This window comes from Dama dama, chromosome 12 (genome assembly GCF_033118175.1).
Source record: "Dama dama isolate Ldn47 chromosome 12, ASM3311817v1, whole genome shotgun sequence".
Classification (NCBI taxonomy): Eukaryota; Metazoa; Chordata; class Mammalia; order Artiodactyla; family Cervidae; genus Dama; species Dama dama.
In genome coordinates, this window is record NC_083692.1 from 35,761,431 (window position 1) to 35,779,248 (window position 17,818).

The following is a 17,818-nucleotide window of genomic DNA, read 5'->3' on the forward strand; positions in this document are numbered from 1 at the left end:
ATCAATATCATGTGTCCTTCTGTGTACAGCCGTGTACTCAGTGCAGCCCAGGGAAGGACTTCATGGGGCTGTAAGTCCCCAAGGCGGGGACTCTCAAATTCAGGATATATTAGGATCCCCCCAAGGAGACTGTTAAAACCTAGATTTTGGACCGACTCCCACACACCAGAGCCTGATTTCATAGATCTCGGGAGGAGTCTAGGGGGGTTGTGTTTGCAGCAAGTGCCCAGGGAATTCTGCTGCAGGTAGGTCATGGCCATGTAATGTTCTAGATTGGTGAGGATCACACACACAATATAATATAGGAACTCCCTGTCAAGTGTGTAGAACTGTGGTCTATGTGCTGTCATAAGTCCACCAGATCTGACTAATGAGCAGTAATGGTGATGGAGATACCATACCCAAGTAGTTTTGTCAATAAAGCATGAAATAAATACTTTTTAAGTAGCAGTAAATGATTACTTAGAGTAATAATAAACTACATGCCTGTTTCCCATAAAGGAAGCAGATTCCTTAAACAGAGAGAAAAGAATGACAGCTTAATGTTCTTCTACTGACATTTAATCTTTAAAGACCTGAACACAAGAGAGCTATGTGAACAAAAGCAAAAAGATGTTAATCATATTATGGAAAAGGTACTGACGATTTGCAAACCCCTTCCTCCCAGGTGACCTTGGCCAGATGCCATTGAGGACAATCATCAAGGAGGGCTTCCCCACCAGGCATTCAGTGCCCCGTTAGAGAAAAAGGTGCTGATACCCCTTAAGGTGCATGGTGAATGGTCTCAGGGCTAAAAGGTGAGGATGTGGTTCTCCTCTATGGTCCCTCTCATTTGCTGATGATAGTAGGTGAATGTCCAGCTATACATGAGTATCTCCAAAAATTGCAAAAGGCAAGCATTTCTGCTAGACCATAATAAAGGGATGGGTAGATTCTGCTTTTGACTAGCTTAGTCAGCCAAGTGTTGAGCAATAACACAAGATGCCGGCATGCAGGTCAACATGACCTGGGGAGCAGAGTCCAGCTCAGTGGTCAGTAGAAGGCTCTGGATGCAAATGGGCACGGCTCATATCTCTGCACATCTTTATGTAGGTTCCTCCACCTGAGACTCAGCTCCTTTAACTCAGGACAGTAATACCTTATCAAAGGGATGCTGTAAGGATTCAAATTAATTCACACACAGAGGGCACTTAGAACACTCACAACACACCTAGCTCTTCATTGTGGTGCATGTGGTACTGCCCACAGACACCCTCACCAGGTTTTTCGGCTGCAGGGACTAGCCCTTTGGTGGTGGCGCATGAAAGTCCATCACATTTGGTATTCAACCATCACCTTTAACACCAACAAAAGACTTCAAGGTCTCAAAACCACAATATCAAGTGGGTCTGGAGCCAGCCTGTGTTTCCAGGTGACAAAGGAGTAAAGGGGTCACTTTACAGATGTGCATTCAAAGTGCTGCCGGGGACACTGGTTCATAAGTGACATTTCCCACGGTGACAAAGAACACCCAAGAAGATGGAAATGTTTACGCCCCCTCAGAGAGGTCAGGTCATCCACTCAGCGCCAGGATATCAGACTCACAGTAATTGGGACTATAGATAGGAGTGGGCCCCTTAGCAGTGCTGAGTGTGTGGCTGTTCTCAGTCCTGGAAGACACAGTTGGGAGGCTTGGAGTGGAGCTAGACTATGGCTGGCAAGGAGTGATTTCTGAAAGCTGGTTCCTGTGCATGTCTGCAAATAGCACTCCGTTGTGGGAGCTCTGCTATTGGCTGGGAGGCCAATACTTCACCCCAGCCCGCTCCAGGCAGATCTAGGTGGGGCTGGCAGAGCTTCTTTGGGGCTGGAGGGGAAGGAAGATTACACTCTCCAGAATGCCCACACACAGCCAGTCAGCCACTTCTGAGTCTTCTGCCCCTCTCGGGCCCTGACTCAGACGTGTGTGTGGAGGCAGACGTGTCCTACAGCTCCCGTGGCTGGATAACAAGGCTCATGAAGGGGGCGGGCAAGGGCTCATCTTCAGGGAACTGTCCGTCTAAGACGGTGAGGAGCTAAGAAGCCTGGGCTTGTAATCCAGGAGATGAAGTGATGGACTTCAGAAATAAGATTCAGAACTTTCTTGGCCTTCCTTTTATTGTTCTGGGGAGTGGCTCCTTTGTCCCTGGGGAGGAAGGAAGGTGTCTAGGCTTGGTCAGCACCCTCCCTTTCAGCAGCTGAACAGCCCAATCGGGCTGTGCAAGGGGCCCCGTCTCCCGGAGCCCAGGGGAGTCTTCAGCGAGGATGGAGGCTGTGCTTGGACAGGGCCTTCCGGGGAGGGTGGGCTCTGCACACACAGAATACCCTCAGGCTGTGGAAAATTATTCAAACGCCTTTCTTCTTTCTCACACTCAACTAATACAAAGCCTTGGACAATGTTTTCCCTTCCCAAAGCAGTGCACAGGTGCCTCCGTCCTGACACGAAAGCAGGGGAGCAGACTGGCACGAGTCCTATCTGCCCTGTGATTCCCGTCAGCGAGGCTCCTCCGCGGCAGTCAGGAGAGAGGAGCCCACATGGTACCACCTTGGCACCTAGAGCTTGGAGCTTCCAAGGGAGTAAAGGGGAAAACACGGAAGGGAGAGCCAGGGTGCAGAGGGAGCGTGCACAATGGCAGGAAAGTGAGCAGCACCAGACCACAACGTGGGCGCTGCGGGCCAATGAGGACGCCTGTGCACCGCCCAGCAGAGGCAGCTGGAGGACTCGTTATTTCATCTCCTGGGCTCAGCAGACTGGAGATGAGGTGGAAGGTAACTCGTCCTTCAGTCTCGCAGGCTCAATGCTGAGCGTGGGTGTGGGAGCGGAAGCAGGGTTCCGGTTTGCTTTTTCAGAAGCTTAAACGCTTGGCGATCGGTAGCCCCCTAAGCCCACCCCAAGCGCCCTCCTCCCCTCCAGTGCTGCTCCGTCCACCTGGACCCCTCTCTGTTCTGCCTCCTCGTGGAACAAGTCTCTCCCACTACGGCTCTGTTTGTCCTTCAGGTCTAGTTTGGAGGCAGTCCCTCTGGCCTCTAGAGAAGTACCCACCACACCTCCTGGGCTCCAGCCCCACACCGGCGGCCTTATGGTCACACGTGTGATGACCTGTTTTCCTTTTGTCTCACCCACTCCCCTCCTACTGGAAGCCCACCAGCCGGGGGCAAGGCCTAGATGCTTTATAAATACCTACGGAATGAATGAACTCTAAAATCCATCTCCTGTTCTGGCCTTCCCTTCTTTCTATGGCTTTTTGCTGGCCCAGATGAGAGCTGTGTCATGAATGGACGCTAAAAAGGGTGAGTGGGAGTTCACAGTGCTGTGAGAAGAAATCGCAAAAATGCAGGTTTCAGGGATGGGGAGGAGGGGCTGGGATGGAAACCCAGTGGGAGACCACACACCTGCGTGTGAGGGGCAGGTGGAGGCAGTCACAGCACAGCAGGGCCGACAGTGCAGAAAACCAAACAAGCCTCCAGCAGCAGATGGCCTGTGGGCAGCTGGAATGTGGGAAGTGTGGCTCTCCCCTCCCCGGGACCCGCTGGACTCCTGGGGTTCCAGCTACCAGCATGGCAAAACCCAGGGGACTTGGAGGCCTCTACCATCTTATTTTCACATCTAAGTCCCACAAAAAGATCTCAGTGACCTAGGCTTATCCAGTCCTAAGTTTTCTAAAACCATGACCCTATGTAATTCTCTCAGGGGAGGGGCGCTCAAGAAGCCACTGGGATCCTGGGTCTGAGGCACAGCTGCCTGTCCCCGCCACATCCCTTGGGACAGCCCTGGCCAGGACCTGCCTCGCTCCATCAGGGTTGCTCCATCATTGGCCTGAGGGTCTGGGAGGCATAGCATCAGCCTGACTTTTGTCAAAAGGACTGAGATTGTCATACCGAGTGAAGTAAGTCAACAGAGAAAGACAAGCATTATATGATATCACTTATATGTAGAATCTTAAAAAATAGTACAAATCAACTTATTTTTACAAAAGAGAAATAGAGTCACAGATGTAATAAACTTATGGTTACCAAGGGGAAAGGGTGAGGAAGGGTTAAACTGGGACAGTGGGACTGACATATACACACTACTATATATAAAATAGATAACTAATGAGGACCTCCTGTATAGCACAGGAAACTCTACTCAATACTCTGTAATGGCCTATATGGGAAAAGAATCTAAAAAAAAGAGGAGTTATACATATGTATGTATAACCGATTCACTTTGTTGGATAGCAGAAACTAACTCAACATTGTAAATCAACTACATGCCAATACAATTTTAAAAAAATTTCCTATAAGAATCAGAAATCACAACACAGCAGAAAGCCCTCAAACCACACACACACACACACACACACACACACACACACAGACACACATTATTCTGAACACTCTCCCCTTTCTCCCCGCTTGGTCCACCCCAGGCTTTGTCCCTCAGGGAGGCTTCCGGAGTCAGAAGCGTCTCTCAGGCATTTGCCTCCATGTCAGAGCTCAGTCTAGGTGAATCGCTGAACACCAGAGTAACACACAAGCTGCATTTAGGTTTGAAGTCACCACAGCTGAGTTCTGCTCGAGCTATTATTAATGACTGTCTACTCCTCAAAGACAAGAAGTCAGAGACCCAAATGATCACCTCACAGAATCTCTGAGAACTACTTCAAAGGAATGAGAAAAAGCAGTTTCATGAAACCTGTCACTACTTACCTCATGGATTAGACATTTGTCTATGAGCTGTAAATAGGAACTTATATTTTCCTCATCAGGTCTGGAGACCAAGAGTTGTGTGCACACTGGGAATTAAAAAAAAAAAAAAAGGATGAATTAGAAAAATGCACATCTATTCTAACCCCTGAGATCTGCCTCCGATTTCCTTTCAGGACCAATATTTTGAGAGGTATGTGTGACTGTGGCTTTACGTCAGCTTCACAAAAAAGGCCAGGAGGCTCCTCGTTCCACTGAAGTCAAAGGCTTGGTCACCACAGGAGCCCTTGCCTCCAGAAGCCCCTTTGGTTAATTCCACGCATACCATTCTATATTAAGCCTTCTGCAACCCGGCCCGAGACAGACACTCTGGGAGAAGAAGAACGCAGCAGCGTCCCAAGCCCTGTCTTTGAAAGAGCGTCCTTTGAGAGGGAGTTCAAAGACCCTAAAGACCATCAGCCCTTATCAGAGCAGGCACCATCATTTTATGAATGAGTTGCACATCTCATTTGGGGGAGTGAGGCTGGCACACCTTTTAGGATGTGAGGTGTGTGGGCATGCACATGAGTAAGGAGCCTGCTACTCATTCACTGGAGGGTGATTTTCTCAAAGTGATACCCACACATTTATATATACACACAGGTTCACCTACACGCCCAAGTTCAGAGACAGAATCACAGCACACACACACCCTGGACAGCTCTCGGCCATGCTAGTGTAGTTCACTCTATTCCCATCCGAAAGATCCTGGTGTTCTGCTTCTGATGGGAATGTTTAGAAGGACAGGTGGAGATGGTTAGACGAAGACATCAGTTAGAAGTAAAAATGTCTTGCTTTCAAGGAGATCATGCTTAAAACCTGGGCACCATGATGCCTTTCTCTCCCTCATCCCACATACCTGATCTGTCACAGAATCCCATTTATACCATGCCTTGGCATGTAGATTTTTCAGTATAACACTGTTGGTAATAACAAAACATGGAAACCGCCTCTATATCCATTAATTGGGGCCCTGTCAAATTATGGTTTATGCATATGGGGGAATAGTATGCAGCCTTTAAAAAAGAATGAGATGGTACTTTTGTATTGATAGAAATATTGAAAGCATATAATGTAAAAAAAAACTGCAGAGAAATATATAAACAAGACCTGTTCGTGTGTAAAAAGGATGCTCATATGTGCTTATATATAATTACAGTGTTTCTGAAGGGATATTCCAAAATGCTTATAGTGATTACCTCTGGGGAGGAATCTGGTAGGCCCAAGGGTGGAGGTGGGGGCTATTTTCACCTTTCATCATTTTTCATCTAGCTTTGATTTTTATGTTGAGTGTGACTTGATTTCATAATTTATTTGAAAGTAGTTAAATTTTAAAAAGCAGCCATGCCACAGGAATCGTGTCATGGGTAAGGGGGTGAAGTACAACATTCTCAGGTAACCAGCTCATCGGTACCTCCAGCAGGGGGTCACCTACTCTAATCCACACGGCAAGGAGCCCCTTGGGGGTAGGGGAGACTGAGAAAGTGAGTAGGGGGGACCCGTGCTGACCATGAAGTGGGGCTGGCATTTCAGCTCCAAAGGATGCTACAAGTCACCTCCTCTGAACCAGAATTCTACAGATCTCAGTCTTTCTAAGAACACGTACCACCAGGAGTCTCTCAATGTACCTATATAAGACTCATGTGTTCCCTTTCTTTTGATTAGAGCTCAGTTCTTTAAAATGGTCTGAAATATTGGACAATAGAAAACACATTGTTCCCCTTTTCCAGAGGAAAAGTACTGGCATTCACTACATTTTTTAAATAATCAAGATTTCTTGAGAAGCACCTGCTCAAGCACATATTAGTGTTGGACATGATACAGGATACGTGCATAAGGGTCTGGCTCGGGGCAGTCACGGGTAGAAGGGGTGCTCACCCAGGGACCATGTGTGAATTCTGTGTTGCCCCACAGACACAGGCAGCAAGGCTGTGGTACCTTGGGTGGCCTGTAGGAAGCCTGCCTTTAGCCTGAGAGTCCAAAGGCTCAGTGAGCAGTCCACCAGGAGGGTCCTGTGGGCCCTGATCTGAGGGAGGGGGAGAGATGGGAGCCAGGGTGAAGGAAGAGGCCTTGGGCGGGGTGGTTTGTCAGAGAGCTTGGAATCCAGATCCAAATACCTTTCCCTCTCTAGGCTGCACTTTCCCCATCTGTAGAATGGGCTAATGACATGGACTTTGGCAGTTCACCCCACACCCAGGGGAAGCCCATGGGAATGGTAGCTCTGGTCAGAGGTGTTGAGAAGAGAAAAGGGCAGGTGGGAACACTAGGCTTTACCTTTCCCCATGACACGTGTGAACTGCCCGGGGAGATCCCCCTCCGGCAGCGGGGTGACAGCCAGCTCCCCGTCACAGCTGCTCAGCTGGTGCGGCTGGAGCCCGCCACTGGCCCCGGCCGAAGCGGTGGCCGAGGCTCCCGCGGCCGTGGCACTGTCTTTGCAGTCCGGGCTCTGGCTCTCGGGGCCCATCAGCGAAGGTGGGTGCGGGGCCTGGGGCTCCCGGCGGCGAGCCTCTGGGGTGGTGCTCGGTGAGCTGTATGCCTTGATGGGGGTCAGGATCATCTGGTGCAGCTCCTGGAGGGGGAGGCGCAGGTTGCCCCCCTCAATGATGTCCTGGAGGGTCAAAGGGAGAAGGCCTCTGTTAGGGTCAGGAACTGGGGTGACCCACCTCCATACCTCCCCACCTCTGCCTGGAGCTATTCTCAGATGGGGCTCATGGCTGCTGACACTTTCATTAGAACGTTCTTTGGAAGATGGGATGGTTTACAATGTAATCATTCTGGGGACGTCCCTGGTGGTCCAGTGGTTAAGAATCTGCCTTGCAACGCAGGGGACATGGGTTTGAGCCCTGGTCTAGACTAAGTTCTCTTGGAGCAACTACTGAGCCCATGAGCCACAGTTAGAGAGTACATGTGCCAAAATGAAAGATCCTGCATAACGCAACAAAGATCCCAAGTGTCGCAACTAAGACCAGATGCAGCCAAATAAATAAATGTTTAAAAATTAAATCATTCAATATTAGCCCAGGTAGAAAAATTGGAAAATACATACATGTATAATGAGAAAATATAATCACTTTAAAATCCCACTAAGTTGATGACTAAAATGATTTTGGTATATTTCCTTCCCTGGCATCCTCTGTGCCTTTCTTTAAAGTGCATTTGATATAGTTTACATCCCACACTTTAGAAGCTACATAACAAAATTATACAGGGTCACATGGTGGTTTCCTGTCGTGTGATTTGTTTCAGATGAAGGATCCTGCTCATTCACACTTTCATTCAGCCCACGACAGAGGCAACACAGGCATGGCTTGAAGCACAGACGCTAAGACAGACGCCTGGGTCTGATACAGCTGTGTGCCCTTGGGTAAATGACTTAACTTCTCAGTGCTGCAGTTTCCCTGTGTATAAAATGAAGATTACTGTAGTACTTGCCTCATTGGTGGTTGTGGTGAGGTTAATATTTGTAAAGCTACAGGTTCCTATGTTATGTGGTTCTTTGTTAAGTTTATGTTTTGGGTGCTCTGACCTGCTGTGCCCTGAGCTAGTTGGTGTGGGGGGATGGGGATAAGGTGGGAAAGCTGTTAAGGTTCCTTCGGGGAGTTCCCATGCTGGAGACTGGGAAGCAGGGCGGGGGTTCTGGGAGGGGAGGCTCTGTGAAGGGGTAACACTGGAGCGGAATCCAACGGAACATGGGTGGCAGGTTCCTGGGAAAGAGTGCTCCAGGCAGAGGGCACAGCGGGGGCCGAGGCACCGGGGTGGGAGCCTGGAGCCTGTGAGGACCAGCACCAAGGCCTGAGCTGGAGCAGAGAGGGCGAGGGAAGGGGTGGGGTGTGAAGTCCAAGGAGCCACAGGGCCTGAGTGCAGAGGAGTCAGCAGGCTGGGGCAGGGCTGCAAGAAAGTCTTCTACATGAGATGAGAAGTCAGGGAAGGTTCTGAGCAGGGGAGTGACATGTTTTAGAAGGATCATTGTAGAGAAAAATAAGTATTTTACACAAACACACAAACATATATATACATATTTAATATATACTATAGAGGCAGACCTTGGAGATATTGCAAGTTTGGTTCCAGATCACGACATAAAGTATCACTCAAATTTTTTGGTTTCCTGGTACCTATAAAAGTTATGTTTACACTACACTATATAGTCTATTAGGCTTCCCAGGTGTTGCTAGTGGGAAAGAACCCACCTGCCAATGCAGGAGACTTTAAGAGTCGAAGGTTCAATCCCTGGGTCAGGAAGATCCCCTGGAGGAGGGCATGGCAACCCACTCCAGTATTCTTGCCTGGAGAATCCCATGGACAGAGGAGCCTGACGGGCTACGGTCCATAGGGTCACAAAGAGTCGGACACGACTGAGCAACTTAGCACACAGCACATATAGTCTTGAGTGTGTCATAGCATTATGTCTAGAAAAACCAATGTACATACCTTAATTAAAAAATGTTTCATTGCTAAATACTGCTAGTCATGATCTGAGTCTTCAACGAGTTATAATCTTTTCACAATAGTAACATCAAATATCACTAATCACACATCACCATACCAAATATCATAATAATGAGAATGTTTGAAATATGATGAGAATTACCAAAATGTGACAAAGAGACATGAAGTGAGCAAATGCTGTTTGGAAAATGGGGCCAAAAGGCTTGTTAAACTCAAGGCTGCCACAAACTGATTTGTTAAAAAAAAAAAAAAAGGCAGTATGTGTGAAGTGTAATAAAATGAGGTATGCCTATAATGTATATAATTGTATGTAATACATCCATGACTTTATATAATGAAATTGAATCCTTCTGCACATACAGTTTGATATCCTGGGCATTATTTATTGGAGAAAGCAGTGAAAGTTGATTCTGATAGATATCTATCTGTCAGATGCTCACAGAAGTGCAGAACAGGCTCAGATGCTTGGGGATGGTAGTCAGGGGCTGGGGATCTCCCTGGTAAGGCGGTGGGCTCTGCTCTCTGCCACAGTGCCGCCCAGTGCTTATGCAGCAAACCTCTCCCTAGGACCCAGGAAGGACCTTGACAATCAGGGCCCTGATTACTAATGAAGTATTTAATCTTCTGAGAGCCCAGAATAGCAAGAACATAATTTTAAAAGCCTGAAGCATGAGTACCAGCCCGTTCCTGGGATCCTCTCTTATCAAGAAAAATTGCTCGATGATGTCAAGCAACACAAGCTGATGGGACACGATCATTTCTGCACCCAGATCTCCCATCAATCAGTTAGAAAGAGGAAATCTGAGGACGCAGGCCTGTTTCAATTCTGGGCAGCAAAACACCGACAGCCCGCCCGGTTGCTGGCGGGAACTTGCTTTGTGTGGGGGGGTTGGAAGCAGAGCCCGAATTGTGCCTCGGCCTAGTTGGCACCCCAGGATTCCGAGGGAACTGAAATGCTAAGTAGCCACCAGAATTGTCTCAAACCTGGCCAGGGCCACTCTCCAGTCTATTTTAGGGGAGAAAATCCATTTTCCTTTTAAAGAAGTAGACTTTGCAGAGTCTACGCCCTTCCTTCTCAACCTGGCAGACAGGGCCATGGTAAGACCTGCCTGCAGCCCTTGCCCACCAGCTCAATGCCTGAGTCAGGATACTCCTGGTCAGCCTGAGTTTTCCAGATGCTGGGCTGGACCGGCCCTTTGCAGAGTCTGATGCTGTCACGTGATTGGTCCCTTGACTTCGGACATGGTATCAGGGCAGGACCAGTGGAGGCAAGCTAGCCAACCCAGACCAAGAGTACCCCTGCTGCCTTTTCTGATCAAACTACGTGCCAACCAGACGACCCCTGCCTCGAGGTCCTCTAGTTCCTGCCAGCACCTGGGGGGTGAGGGGTTCTGACCTCCTTGTCCAGCCCTGACTGGGGAGGGGAAGGGAGATGAGAGAAGGGGTGAGGCTTCCTCTTGGGAGGGGGCTGGGCAGCCAGAGCTGGCAGGCTCCTCTGGGTGACCACATGCACCCCTGCTGTGCCATCCCACGTGGCAGTACTGCTGAGAAGAGCAAATGGGTGCCTGCTGACTCTGTCAACTGCTACCGACCTTGCCTGCTCTCGACACGTGTCATGAAGGCTTCTGCAGTTACTCAGTGCTAGGGGAGGAGATCGAGGTTCTGCTAAGAGCTGAACTCCTTCAAACTGGGCAGATATACTTGTCCCAAGTTCAAATCTTCTCCAACGCTACTGGGGACACCCACACCAAAAAGGGAACCCATAAACATAGTGAATAATGTCGTACACTTTCTGAAAATATCACAATCAGGAATCATGCTTAGCTTGGTCTTTTGCTTTGACTTCAAGCCACTGTCTCAGAGTTGTTTTTTCAGAGACAACCCCTGGCTTATGACCAGGAGTGGCTCTGCTGATGCCAGCCTCCGGGCGGCGCACTATGACCATCAGGTTGCATTCTTGACTCTTCAGAGCGAATTTGGGAACTTAAGGGCCCAGGTGGAGAACGAATCTAGCTCAATCCAGTGCCCTCGACTGGCTGAGGGAACAAACTCCCATGTTGACAAAAACAGGGGATCAACCCAAGTCTCTATGGATCCTTTGTATCATAAATATAACCCTGCATTAGGAATTCAAAGAAGCAGAAATGAACACAAAGCAGCACAGCTGCCCTTTAACTACTGTGCGGAGCAGAGGTGAGAGCGGAGTGGGAAGGCCAGACCCTCCTACACGGCAGTCGGTCAGGCAGACGCAGCTCGGGGCCGACAGCAGCAAGGTGCTCCATCCTGACTGTCCCAGGCTTCCTGGCCTGGTTTTCTTAGGTCTTGGAAGAGGACTGGGTCAGAGCCTCTCTCGGGGCTTGTAACAGTCACAGGGTACAAATCATCTGGAAAATGGCAGCTGGTGGCATGCCCAGCACTTATGCAGCATCCTGTTGCCCCAACCATCCTTCTCTCTGTGTGAGACGAACTAGACCTCTCACCCAGCAGACAGCACTCCTGTGTCTACTTAACTCCAACCTCTCTATGGGCTGGGCACTGTCAGACACTGGGGGGCTAAAAAGGATGACAGAATCCTCACCCTAAGATGCTTATGACTCCCGGGCTGGACCCATACATTGTGAGGATGCTGTCACAATGGGGTGGCGGGGGTGGCAGGAACACAGAAGGGTGTGTGTGTCTCCTTTCTCCAAGCCAGGTTCCCAAGCTCAGAGAATGGTCAGTTTCACAGTTTGGGAGTCAACTGATAAAAGACAGTAAATAAAAGCACATGGATGTGAGAGTTGGAGTATAAAGAAAGCTGAGTGCTGAAGAACTGATGCTTTTGAACTGTGGTGTTGGAGAAGACTCTTGAGAGTCCCTTGGACTGCAAGGAGATCCAACCAGTCCATCCTAAAGGAACTCAGTCCTGAATATTCATTGGAAGGACTGATGCTGAAGCTGTAGCTCCAATACTTTGACCACCTGATGTGAAGAGCTGACTCAGAAAAGACCCTGATGCTGGGAAAGATTGAAGGCGGGAGGAGAAGGGGACAACAGAGGATGAGATGGTTGGATGGTATCACCGACTCAATGTACATGAGTTTGAGTGAACTCTGGGAGGCAGTGATGGACAGGGAAGACTGGCGTGCTGGGGTCCATGGGGTCGCAAAGAGTCAGACACGACTGAGCAGCTGAACTGAACTGAACTGAAAAGCACATGGAAACATTTTCACTATTAAAGATAAAAAAATCTGCCCCAGTGACTGTTCTAATTTTACCTTTCCCACCAAACATCTTGAGAAGTCTGCACTGCCTCACCCCAAGGCCCCAGTACCATTTGCACTCCCCAGTTCTTGGGTTCCTGCTTCCCCTCCCATCTCCCTGAAACCCTTTTGCATTAGGGCTACCAGGGAGCTGCTGGTGGCCTGTTCCGGGGAGCAGTGTTCAGTCCTCATTAGGTGTGACATGTTCATGGCCCCTGATGGGACAGTCCCTCCTTAACCCTCCCAGCCTCTGGGGTCTGTCACTGTTTGGTCCCTCCATGTCCTCTGGCGCTCCCCATCCAGGGACCATCCTCAGCTCTTATCACTCGTCACACAATTCTGACCATTTACACATAAACGACTCACAACTGAGTCTTTCGAACCCTTGTGGACTCTAGACTTGTTCTCTGGGCCACTGAGTTGCTACTTCCAGCGGGGTGTCCTCAGGTATTGAAGACGCAACTCATCAAACTCAACTCCATTTCTTTCACATCAGTGAAGTGAAGAAGTCTCTCAGTCGTGTCCGACTTTGTGACCCTACCAGTCTCCTCTGTCTATGGGATTTTCCAGGTAAGAGTACTGGAGTGGGTTGTCATGTCCTTCTCCAGGGGACCTTCCCAACTCAGGGATCGAACCTGGGTCTCCCATATTGTAGGCAGACGATTTACCGTCTGAGCCACAAGGGAAGTCCTTTCACACGAGTAAGTCCTCCTTTATTTTTGGTTCCCAAATGGTACGACACCCAAGCCTGCACCTCCTGCCAATGCCCAGACTCCTGCTAAGTGACTCTCTTATTCTTCCTCTCCACAGTCGTGGCCCACCCCGGCTCAGGGCCCGCTCTCCCCCAGCCCTCCGCCGGCACGGATGCCCCTCTGCCCTCTGTCCTCACCACAGCGGAGTCCTCTGTTTCATCCCAGGAGGACGCCCCCACCAGCCTCAGTGACGGCGCTGACCACTCTGGGCTGTGACAGTACCGCCACGCGTCTGTCTGTGGCACCTCGTGTCCCCAGCTCTCCGGGGGCGGGGACTTCGAATTCCTCACAGTTTGCCTCCAGTGAGGACGGAGGGGAAATCGAGTCCAAGGCAGCTGCTTAGTAAAGTGCTCAGTAGCTGAGTGGAAGTGCTCTGGACCTAGAGCTTATCTGCAGTGGCTGCTGATTATGAACTAGCCACGGGCGGGGCCCCAGCCATCTCCCTAGAAATCTCTGTGTGACGTAAGAATGCCACCGGAAGCAAGAACATGATGACACCGCTTCCAACAGCACCGTCAGCTGAGGGTCTGGGAATGCCAGAGAAATGGCGGATGGGAGCCTGTTGCTGGCGGCCTCTGTGGGAACAGGTTACCCACAGCCCTCTTCCTGCAGGGCAGGAGAAGTGCGGGTTCCAGAGAAGAGGGAACAGAGCTGAGGCTGAGTCCCCAATGGACACTGAGGTTCACTCCCAGCCCCAGGCCATCAGCTCCTAACGGGACAAGCTCACAAGTGTCTAAACTCAGGCGTTCTCAGGCAAGCCTGAAATGGTGGTCCACCACTTTCCTCCTCAGAGAAGTCATACCAAATAAACTCATCATGCTTTCCTCTTGGCCAGTAGATCTTTCAGATTCTGTGTCACATTTGTCATCTGTTTTAACATGCCCAATCCATTGGGCCAGGGAGAAAGCTTTTTTTGTGTGTGTGGAGTCAATATTATTCTAGGTGTGAAAGATAGGACATAGTGTCACCGAATTATCAAAGGCTAGCTAGAAAGTCAGTGGCATATGAGGGCCACCCGAACCACCTTGCTGCCCTTGAGTTTCCATGTGCTGGTTCAGCCCAGCACTGCAAGAGGTGGAGCTGACAGCGGCACCATCTCTGTCTCCCAGGTGGGTGCATGACCCTCAGTGACAGAGGACATGAATAAGTTCTTGAAGGAAGCTCCAGAAATAAGAGCAGAAAACATCGCTCTTTAACCATAATCTTAGCAATCAAATCCTTCTGCAAAATGTTTTCTGTGCTTTTTAACAGATAAGGAGAAAACTGGCCTATTGAATATTTCCCAAAAGAGAAGTTATATAGAAATGGCAATAATCACTCTGTTAGATGAATGGCTTGGTAAAGGAGTTGGCATAAAATTAAGAACAACAACAGTAACTTCAGGTTCAGTTGGACAGGTTACTTGTCATTTGTGATTCACTATAATTAAGAACAGGTCTTTCATCATGGAAGTACCCATAAGTAGACTCTGTCTATCCATCCAGAGGTTTTAAAAGCCACCTTCCTTACAAAGTTACAGATGCATATTCTATATATTACTATATTTTAGTAATATAGTAAATAAACTATATATTAATTTATATTTTATATGATAATTCATTGGGCTTCCCTGGTGGGGAAGTAAAGACAGTAAAGAATCTGCCCGCAACACAGGAGACTGGGGATCGATCCCTGGGTTGGGAAGATCCCCTGGAGAAGAGAATGGCAATCCACTCCAGTATTTTTGCCTGGAGAATCCCACGGACAGAGGAGCCTGGTGGGCTATAGTCCATGGAGTCTCAAAGAGTTGGACATGACTGAGCGACTAATTATTCATTAATATTCATTAAGCATAATTTTATATGTTGTATGTAAAATTACATACACACAGATCTTTGGGAATAAGTTAAAAAATTTCTACCACACTGCAATGTTTATGCGCTCACAAAATTTGCTTTAGACTCACCTGCCTTAGTACTTTGATCACTTTCAAAGGTACCCTGGGGTTTCTAGAAGGGGTTACAACTCTAGCTCTGAAAGCAGCAAATACCTTCCCACCCACCACTCCCAACAGCAATGCACAAGGATCTCCCCATCGGGTCTGTGGCAGCACCAGCTTACAAGGTCTGTTCTTTTTTGGACCTTAAAAAAAAAAAAGTTGCTCAGTCATGTCCGACTCTCTGTGACCCCATGGACTGTAGCCTGCCAGCCTCCTCTGTACATGGAATTCTCCAGACAAGAATACTGCAGTGGGTAGCTTTTGGACCTTAGATGGAGTCATAAAGCCACCATGTCCTAAAAATGACATCCACACTAGGCTGACATCCAGATACAAAGGCGAGAAGAAAACATACTTAGGCAGCAAACAAAAAGAGATGGTAACAGCAGATGAACTGCTTTTAACAGTGGAATAAACTCTTTTTCAGCATTTTGCATTTTGGAGACAGTTCCTTTCAGAGTCACAGGGACCCATTCTGGTAAGTTAATGCCTGAAATCATTCTCTGGAGAGTCTACTACGTCCATCCACCAAAAAACTGTGATCTCTCTGTGGAAGCCGGGGGTTAACCTGTGGGTGTTTGCCATGCTGTGGGCAGCTTTTCTCAAAGTCAGGTCCTTCCCTGGGTGGACAGCAGGACTGAGGCACATCTATTTGTTTCCTACACTGATGCTTCAAAATTTCAGCCTCTGATTGTGGGCTGAACACCCCCTTAATCTCTACAGATGTATAAAAGGTAGAAATGAATGTATGTAAAACATTTCCTGAGAGCTATGGGAGGGCCAGTCTCAAGATGCCTGGACCCAAGGCTTAAGTACACTTAAGCGGTCAGGTTCCATAGAAGCGTGTATAACCAGGAGATAAACTTCAAAATAATTTCATTTTTTTCTGACTTTGGTAAGGAGACAACCTATTGCTCTCTGTAAGGCCTGCCGATGACACTTTCAACTGAGAATATAATTTCCCTTGGCCCATTTTCCCACCATGAAGGTAGAAATGGTCCATCACCTGGTGATAGCTTACCCTTTCCAAAGACTTCAGGAGATTTTGTCTCTCTTTGAGCTTCTGAATACTGATGACAATTTTGTGTCTTGCGCCTTTGGTAACATTCTGTAATGAAGTAAAAGTTAGATTTAAAAACATATTTTTAGGCATCAACTTAAGAAATTCTTGGAAGCTATTTAGTACATTACTGTCTTCTTGGTTCCTGCGTGTCTGCAGCTTAGTAAATAGCCATTCATCTCTTTCTTCAACATCCACTGTCATCAACCTCTTACTAAATGTTGTAACTCCTCAATATCCATTATCATCAACCTCTTCTTACTAAATATTTTAACAACTCCTGACCACACAGGTGCTTGTGTCTTTTCCCTGTGACCTTTAGGAGAGCAAGAAACAGCCAATCATCCCACCCAGCATGAAATTTCTTCATAGTCTTAAAACATCATTTTTAAGTCATACACTCTTTCCTCTGTCCAGGTTTTATCGTTTTGGTCCCTACCAGTTTCCCTGAAGGTTCCAATCCCATACAGAGATATGCATTGCTTTCTCAAAGCTTTTCTATGTTTACCCATCTCGAGGAGATATGAAATCCAGTTCAGTTCTCATCCGGTGTTAGACAACACAGGCTGGTTTTTATCAGTCTGTAGGCCCTCCTAAGTCTCCACAAGGAAAATCAGAATAGAGAAGAACTTAAACCTGTAATAATGCAGTCATCACTTCAGGTAGAAGATTGGGATTCACAGTTAGGATTATGGATTTTATCTTAATAAACTGTGTAGCAGCGAAGAGCCCTAGGATTCAGTTAAACATCTGTTGACTAGAAAGACCGAAGATTTCCAAATGGAAGGTTCTTTCTCAAATCAGACCTATAATATAAACTTCTAATGACTTTCTGCAAAGATTCATAAAATTTCCCTTAAAGGTGGAAAAGATGAAAACACCAGGGGTGTTGCCTTTACCGAGGAAAATTAAGACTCTAGTGACATCTAAATCCATCTTTAAGATGAAACACTGGGAGCATGTTACTATTTAGCCTTGACTTTTGGTTTACGTGAATTTTTACTCTGAAAAGTTTGTGCTGGCCTTGGGCTTTGCCCTCTGTGTCAATTATTTCTTGTTTTTTCCTCAAGTTGACCAAGTGATGACTGAACTTTTTTTTTCTCAACTTTGACCCAAACACAAGAATGCTCTTAGAAGCAGTTCTCATCAATCCTGAGGATCTCAAGGAGCGATCGAGATAAAAAGCAGTGGGAGAAGCCTTAGGAAGTTGAAATTAGGGCTTTTCATTCTCTGAGAATGTGCAGTGACTTTGGGCTTTGTCTTACATCTCAATACTGGTATTCAGCCAGGCCTGCAAAGGTTAACTGCGGGTACTGAATATGCAATGGGAATTCAGGATCTGCTGGGAGGTCTGCATCCAGACCAGCCATGCCCCAACTGGTACAATCTCCTCTTCCTGCAGGGGAAATACTATTAGCCCGTTCAGACCATTAATTCTCTCAAATCACCGCTCAAAGGAAACTGAGGTCAAGTTGAAAATGCAAATAGCATTTTAAACAAGGGAAACAAAGACATTGGTCAGATCTATTTGCTCAAGCACAGCAGGGTAGGAAACATGCTTAGTTTCAGGGGTTCTGTTGACTGGCCTGGCCTT

General features: G+C 47.9%; 1 protein-coding gene across 3 annotated transcripts in view; it reads right to left on the reverse strand.

The window, feature by feature from the left end:
• Positions 1-17,818, reverse strand: part of SAMD4A (sterile alpha motif domain containing 4A) — a 221,637-nt gene that overhangs the window by 24,050 nt on the left and 179,769 nt on the right. For all 3 annotated transcript variants that reach the window (XM_061157014.1, XM_061157011.1, XM_061157013.1), the window contains 3 exons: positions 16,186-16,272; positions 7,018-7,351; positions 4,708-4,793 (listed from right to left, as the gene is read on the reverse strand). In XM_061157014.1, coding sequence (XP_061012997.1) covers positions 4,708-4,793; positions 7,018-7,351; positions 16,186-16,272 — 507 coding nt within the window. The remainder of the gene's footprint in view (positions 1-4,707; positions 4,794-7,017; positions 7,352-16,185; positions 16,273-17,818) is intronic.